At 49.0% G+C, this 7,709-nt stretch overlaps 1 protein-coding gene across 5 annotated transcripts in view; it reads right to left on the bottom strand.

Annotated features, from left to right (window-relative positions):
- Positions 1–227: 227 nt before the first annotated feature.
- DNAH2 (dynein axonemal heavy chain 2) overlaps positions 228–7,709 on the bottom strand; it is a 121,786-nt gene continuing 114,304 nt past the window's right edge. For 3 of the 5 annotated variants that reach the window (XM_031657344.1, XM_031657346.1, XM_031657345.1), the window contains exons 81-89: positions 3,458–3,649; positions 3,105–3,289; positions 2,632–2,860; positions 2,396–2,547; positions 2,161–2,275; positions 1,185–1,361; positions 1,015–1,089; positions 728–878; positions 228–581 (exon numbers count right to left, since the gene is read on the bottom strand). In XM_031657344.1, coding sequence (XP_031513204.1) covers positions 427–581; positions 728–878; positions 1,015–1,089; positions 1,185–1,361; positions 2,161–2,275; positions 2,396–2,547; positions 2,632–2,860; positions 3,105–3,289; positions 3,458–3,649 — 1,431 coding nt within the window. In that variant the 3' untranslated portion in view covers positions 228–426. Of the gene's footprint in view, positions 582–727; positions 879–1,014; positions 1,090–1,184; positions 1,362–2,160; positions 2,276–2,395; positions 2,548–2,631; positions 2,861–3,104; positions 3,290–3,457; positions 3,650–7,709 lie in introns of those variants that run through there. The other 2 variants (XM_021928691.2, XR_004179334.1) reach the window with 2 other exon arrangements.

The following is a 7,709-nucleotide window of genomic DNA, read 5'->3' as shown; positions in this document are numbered from 1 at the left end:
CCCGCCCACTGATGTCCTGCCCAGAGACTTAAGCCACAGCCTCTTCTGGCGGCTCCGCCCTGCCCATTCGTTCAGAGCCACGCCTCCGTTCCTCTCCAGGCCGCCCCACCTCCCTTATTTCTTTCCCCGTCCGGTAGCACCTCCCCAGTAGCTCTGTCCTCTGTGAGGCTCGGGCTTCCTCCCTCCCCAGACCCTCACCATTGCATTGAGAGACTTAAGGCTTGTTGTCGCGGGTGTTTTACGGCACTGAGCTTCAATACAACTTTCACTTTTATGGCTAACACGGCTAGGTATTTCCAGGTCCACATCACACAAATTCGGCCAAGGTCAAAGTCTGAGTGAGGTCCCGCCTCAGTCCTAGGTGCAACATCTGTCTGAGCTCCTGGAGTCCCCCACCCTCTCTCAAGCGGAGAAGGGGAGGAGGTCTCAGCTGTCCAGGCTCATGAGTAGAGCAGTACCCCTCTTGATCCAATGATCAGATGTCATGGCCCCAGACCGCAGGTCAATGCCGATGACAAAGGAGGCTCGGTCTGAGCTGCCTGCCCGGTTGGGATAGTAATAGCAGGGGCAGGAGTACATGCCTGGGGGAAAGGAGAGGAGGAGTCAGATCCTTGGAGCCTCCAGGAGAGCAGGGCAGGAGCGGGTGTGGGATGGGCTGGAGTAGAGAATGGGTTAGGTTCCAAACTAGGGACTGGGCAGGCAGGTCCTGCCTGGGGAGCTGTCCCACCCTTGGCGCTCTTCTTGCGGCTCTCTGCAGGCCGGAAGTGGATCGTGGGCATGAGGCAGACAAGCTGCATGGGCTCTGCCTCCACCAAGCAGGAGTTCTTCCGGTCCCAGCCAGCACCTTCCAGGTACAGGCCCCGGACCCAGACACCATCCTGGGGAGAAATGGGAGCAGGTCTGGGAGAAGCTAGACTTCAGTTGCCGGCGCCCTTGGCCTACTCCCTCTCTCCTCCCTTCTTGTCCAATTATTTCCCATTTTTGCTCAGAGCCTCAAGCACAACTGGCTCCCACCTTAGGGGGATACACTAGGTTGCTGTCATCCACAGTGGAAACGATAAACTCCCAGGAGAGGCTGTCCACTGAAACCTGGGGGTTGAAGGTGAGAATAAGGGAGGACCCCGAAGAGGAGAACACATACATGGCCCCAGCAACATCCCCCTCACACTTTGCATATTGCTCACATTGTTTTGGCGAGCTGAAGACTGCAGCACAGCAGTGAGGAAGCCAGTGGGAAAGGTGAAACCAGACAACCAGAAGATCACAGGAGGCCGGGCCCGGCTGGCCCACAGCTCAAACTGCTCCACACGCATGGCCAAGTCCCGGGTCCAAGCAGCCAATGGCTTTTGTGAGGGGTATGCCTGGGGAAGGAGTGCGTGTGTATTCATTCATTTAGCCATGGATTCGAATCCATATTATTTATTTTGAGACAGAGTTTCACTCTTGTCACCCAGGCTGGAGTGCAGTGGTGCAATCTTGGCTCATTGCAACCTCCGCCTCCCGAGTTCAAGTGATTCTCCTGCCTCAGCCTCCCGAGTAGCTGGGATTACAGGCGCCCACCACCACGCCTGGCTAATTTTTGTATTTTTTAGTAGAGACGGGGTTTCACCATGTTGATCAGGCTGGTCTCAAACTCCGGAACTCAGGTGACCTGCCTGCCTCGGCCTCCCAAAGTGCTGAGATTGCAGGCGTGAGCCACCGCGCCCAGCCCAAATCCTTATTTTGAGCCCCTGAAGCAGATATGAGAAGACTATGTGGTGTCAGCCCCTGTTCCCCAACTACAGGTGAACAAAACTCTCCAAAGCCGACTTCCAGGAAAGAGGCATACAACGACAGCTATTCATTAATAACAATGACTGCAGTAATATTAACCAGGTACCATTAACAAAGCACCTACTGAGTGGTATGCACAATACTGGGAATCGTGGAAACATCCTTAGAGAGGTTAGTAATTTGCCCTGAGTAAGTCTGTAAGTTAATAAATTGTAAGAAGTCAGTCAATGAATGGCAAAGCCAGGTTTCAAACTTGAACCTATCTAACTTCAAAGTTTAGGCTCCCTACAGTTTGCTATATGCCCACCTAGAACCAGGAGATTGGGGGGCACAGGATTGAGAGGGGAGCTCATTGTTGGAGAAGGATCAACAATGGTATAATCTTGCCTTTCCCCAGAGTGGAGGAACGTGGGCATCAAAGATGCAATTGAAAATCTCTTCCAGGCTTGTAGACATGACGATGAGCCCCTGGATGCCTTTCTCTAGGTCTGTCAGTGAGAACCTGAGCAGGATGAGGTGGAGTGTTAGAGATGGGGTGGGCCTGGGAACGTCATTCTAGCCAGAAGGCGAAGGCCTCTCCTCACCCCCTCCCATGTTCTGCAGAGTTCCCAATCCGTCTTACAGGATGGTCTGCATCAGTGTGTTATATCTCTGGATCTCCTGCAGAAGGACCACATTGAGAGGGGAGGGGTCGAGAGCTAGCAGTTTTTGGGTCCCCTCATAGTCGATCATTTCAGGGATCTTCTGCTTCACATCAGCGGCCAACTCAAGGACCTGAGCAGGGAGGAGCTCTTGAGTGTAGCCCCCTCTTCTCATCACTTACGCCCCCTACCCTGCCACAGGCCGGGCTCTTTCTACCTTCTCTTCCCGGGTCTGGCCTCCAGCCCTGGTGGGTGTAATCTGAGGTTGCAAGGAAAGCAAAGTATCAAAGAGGGTTCGTGCCTCAGTGATCTGAGAGGCCACATCAGCATTGGGGTGCTGGCCAAAGGCCTCAGGGGGGTCCATGCCAGGCAATAAACTGATGTATTCCTTGTAAGAAGCCAGGCTCCCATCCTTGGGGATGAAATAAGTCTCCAGTGCTGACAACCTAGGGAGTCATAGCATAATTACTGCCACATTATGGGGACTCAGGCCTCAATGCCAGGCCAAGACCCCAAGCCTATGCATGTCCCATTTGTCCAGCCCCCTGCCCTGCTCCCCCTCCCAATCCCACAAACTCTTGTCTTCTCCCAATTTCATGTCCTCTCCTCAAACATTTCCCCCACCCCTGATCCCGCCACCTGGCTGGCTTGTGACCTCTGGCTCCCTGCCCAGTGCCACCTCCCCCTCACCGGTAGAACGGAATTGATAGAGACTGGTCACAGAAGTAATCATTGATGTAGGTGGTCAGCAGGCGCCGGTCCCAGTCATCTGTGACATGTCCACCATAGTTGACGCCAGCAATGAGGTACTTAAGTGCATCCCAAGGTGTCTCCTCGTACTCATCCAGATAGAGGCTCAGCAAGTTCTCTGACACCTAGGCATGGTCCCAACCCAAGCCCCCATTCCCACAGAGTTATGGCAGGAAATCTGCCAATGGGGCTTCAACACAGGTTTTCTGCCCATGGATAGTCCCACAGGGGAGCCATGGGGTAGGAAGTATGAGGAGAGAGGGCTGGGATGAGGACCCCTGGCTAATACAAACCTCAAAGTCAGAGTCATTGAAGCCATAGATTATGTTCCAGCCAAGCTGCAGGAACTTTTTGCGTTCAAGTAATACAGAGTGGAAGAAACAGAGTGAAAACAGCAGCTTCTTGTATTTGGCAGGTTTGGAGCAGCGGGAAAACTGTGGTTCTGACATTAGTTGGTAAAGACGTGTCATGTTGGCCTTTAGGCCCTGGGGACAATGAAATACAAAGATGGGGTGACATGCATCATACTCAGACCTGCCACTAGCACCGCCATGTACAGTTGTGGAGGTTCTTCATTGCACAAAGGCACTGGCTGAAAGGATGAGTGGAGGCTGAAATGCAGCCCTTGATCTACGTGCCACAATCTGCATTCCTCCACAAGGCTGAGTGCCTTTCTCCAGTTCACAGACAGGAACTATATGGGCTTCCGGCAGCCCTGCCTTCTTGTCCCACCATTTTTTTTTTTTTTTTGAGACGGAGTTTCGTTCTTGTTGCCCAGGCTAGAGTGCAATGGCATGATCTCAGCTCCCTGCAACCTCCGCCACCCGGGTTCAAGGGATTCTCCTGCCTCAGCCTCCGGAGTAGCTGTGATTATAGGCACCCGCCACCATGCCTGGCCAATTTTTTGTATTTTTAGTAGAGACAGGGTTTCACTATGTTGACCAGGCTGGTCTCAAACTCCTGACCTCAAGCGATCCACCCGCCTCAGCCTCCCAAAGTGCTGGGATTACAGGTGTGAGCCACCGCACCCGGCCGTCCCACCACTTTTGATCCTCTCAGCCCTGATCTTCTCAGTGGTAGGTAGGCTGGCGCAATTTGGGGTGCCAGAAAATATGAACAAGGATAAATACATACACATGCAACTAACAAAAAGGTACAGAATTGTGTGCAAAGTTTAGTGTAGATTGAAAAGCCCATAATATGTCATCAAGGAGGGATAGTCTATGTGACTGGCATTATTAGGCTCCATGAGCAAGCTGGGACTTGAACTAAGCCTTCCAAATGGAAAGGATATGACTAGGCTTGAAAGGACAGTCTTGCTTTCCTGGAGATGGAAGGAGTTGAATAGAGGCACCGAGGACAGAATAAAGTGAGAAGATGAGCCCGGCTGAAGTCAAGTGCAGGTGCTCAGGTGGGAAGAGGAGGGCCATGGATAGATGGAGATGCAATAAGAATAATGGATGTCGGGCTCATGCCTGTAATCTCAGCACTTTGGGAGGCTGAGGTGGGCAGATCACGAGGTCAGGAGTTTGAGACCAGCCTGGCCAATATGGTGAAACCCCTCTCTGCTAAAAATACAAAAATTAGCCAGGCATGGTGACACACACCTGTAGTCCCAGCTACTTGGGAGGCTGAGGCAGAAGAATTGCTTGAACCCAGGAGGCGGAAGTTTCAGTGAGCTGAGATCATGCCACTGCACTCCAGCCTGGGCTACAGAGCGAGACTCTGTCTCAGAAAAAAAAAAAAAAAAAAAATGGTGAATGTTTGAGCCATTTGGACGTGATTCAACGGGCATCATGGAGCCACTCTCTATCTTGAGCAGGACCACGATCTGTTCAAACAGCGTTTTAAAAAGACTTACCTATGACTGACAGAATGGAATAGTGAGAAATTTGAGGAATACTGGATAGCAGTAACAAAAATAATATGTGACTTTTTTAAAAATGCCATTTATGACATCAAGATATGTCAAGTACCCAGAAATAAATCCAATTAAAATGTATGATTATTTATGGAGAAAATCACAGAATTTTAGGCCAGGCATGGTGGCTCACACCTGTAATCTCAGCACTTTGGGAGGCCAAGATGGGAGGATCACTTGAGCCTCGGAGTTTGAGACCAACCTGGGCAACATAACAAGACTTTGTCTCTATTTAAAAAAAAAAAAGGCCAGGCGCGGTGGCTCAAGCCTGTAATCCCAGCACTTTGGGAGGCCGAGATGGGCGGATCACGAGGTCAGGAGATCAAGACTATCCTGGCTAACACAGTGAAACCCCGTCTCTACTAAAAAAAAATACAAAAAACTAGCCGGGCGACGTGGCGGGCACCTGTAGTCCCAGCTACTCGGGAGGCTGAGGCAGGAGAATGGCGTTAACCCAGGAGGCGGAGCTTGCAGTGAGCTGAGATCCAGCCACTGCACTCCAGCCTGGGCGACAGAGCCAGACTCTGTCTCAAAAAAAAAAAAAAAAGAAAAGAAAAGAAAAGAAAAAAAGAACATTACAGAATTTTATTAAAATAAAGAATAAATGGAGGCTGGGAACGGTGGCTCATGCCACCTGCAATCCCACTGTGCTATGATTGTACCACCGCACTTCAACCTAGGCTATAAAGCAAGACCCTCTCTCTCTAAAAAAAAAAGAGGAAAAAATGAATAAATGGAGAGATATACTTACAGATTAGGAGCTTCATTGTCCTAAGGATGTCAGTTTTCCCCAAATTGATCAATATAATTTTTTTTTGTAGGACAAACGAATTCTAAAATTTATATTGGAAAATAAAAGGTTAAGAATAGCTTGGCCGGGCGCGGTGGCTCAAGCCTGTAATCCCAGCACTTTGGGAGGCCGAGGCGGGTGGATCACAAGGTCAGGAGATCGAGACTATCCTGGCTAACATGGTGAAACCCCGTCTCTACTAAAAATACAAAAAACTAGCCGGGCGCGGTAGCGGGCGCCTTTCGTCCCAGCTACTTGGGAGGCTGAGGCGGGAGAATGGCGTGAACCTGGGGGGCGGAGCTTGCAGTGAGCCGAGATCACGCCACTGCACTCTAGCCTGGGAGACACAGTGAGACTCCGTCTCAAAAAAAAAAAAAAAAAAGAATAGCTTGAAGAAGAATAAGGTAAGAGGATGTGCCTTACCAGCTATCAAGAATTATTATAAAACTATATGGTAATTAAGACTAAAATATATCAGCATGGCACTGTGGGTTACACCTGTAATCCCAGCAGTTTGGGAGGCTGAAGCAGAGGACAGCTTAAGCCCAGGAGTCCAAGACCAGCATGGCCAACGTGGTGAAACCCAGTCTCTACAAAAAAAATAAAAAATTAGCCAGAGTGGTGGCGCACACCTGTAAGGTGCAGGTGGGAGGATTGCTAGAGCCTGGGAGGCGGAGGTTGCAGTGAGCCAAGATGGTGCCAGTGCACTCCAGTCTGGGCCACAGAGCGAGACTCCATCCCAAACAAACAAACAAACAAAGACTAAAGTATTGATTCCAGGATAAAACAATTTGACCAATGAACAGAATAAAGGACCCTGAAACCCATACATATATGGAAACATGATTGAAGGCTGAGCAGGCACTATGGATCAGAAAGGTGCTTTCGTAGTATTTGAGAAGTGGTACTGGGAGAATTGGTTATCCAGGTAGAAATAAATAAAATTGGCTGGGTGCAGTGGCTGATGCCTGTAATCCCAACACTTTGGAAGGCTGAGGCGGTTGGATCACCTGAGGTCAGAAGTTCGAGACCAGCCTGGTCAACATGGTGAAACCCCGTCTCTACAAAAAATAACAAAATTAGCTGGGCAGGGTGGCAGGTGCCTGTAATCTCAGCTACTCCGGAGACAGAGGCAAGAGAATCACCTGAACCCGGGAGGCGGAGATTGCTGTGAGCTGAGATTGTACCACTGCACTCCAGCCTGGGTGACAGAGCAAGACTCTGTCTCAAAAAAAAGCAAAACAAAACAAAAACAAAAGAAAATTGGACCTCTACCTGATACCACGTCACAAAAGTGAATTCCAAGTGATTAAAAACTTAAATGTGAAAGTCAAATTATAAATTTTTTGGAAGGCAAGTATAGGAGAGTACTTTTACAGTCTTAAAGTAAGCAAGGATTTCTTGAACAAGACAAAGGAGCACAAACCATTTAAAAAATGAAAGATAGCTAAATTCAACCTCATAAAAATTAAGAATTCTCTTCACCAAAAAACAGCATAAAAGAGAAGAGACAAACCACAAAACACATGACTGACAAAGGATTAGGATCTGGAATATACAAAGAACTACAAAACATGAAGAACATCATGAATGAATGTCAAGCACATAATGTTGAATGAAAAAAGCAAGTTGCAGAGAAACATACATACAATGGTTGCATTAGCAATACAAACGATAAAGCATTACGATAAAGAATCTCTAACTCCAGAGAAAAAGAAAAAAATTATAAAGAAAATGACAAATACAAGATTCAGAAGAGTGGTTTCCTCTGAGTAGGGAGGGAAAGTGATGAGACTGGGAAGAGGCACACCAGGACTTCAAAGAAAATGCTGGG

This window comes from Papio anubis, chromosome 17 (assembly GCF_008728515.1).
Source record: "Papio anubis isolate 15944 chromosome 17, Panubis1.0, whole genome shotgun sequence".
NCBI classification, from domain to species: Eukaryota; Metazoa; Chordata; class Mammalia; order Primates; family Cercopithecidae; genus Papio; species Papio anubis.
The sequence above is the reverse complement of the archived record's forward strand: the minus strand, read 5'-3'. Positions and strand labels throughout refer to the sequence as shown.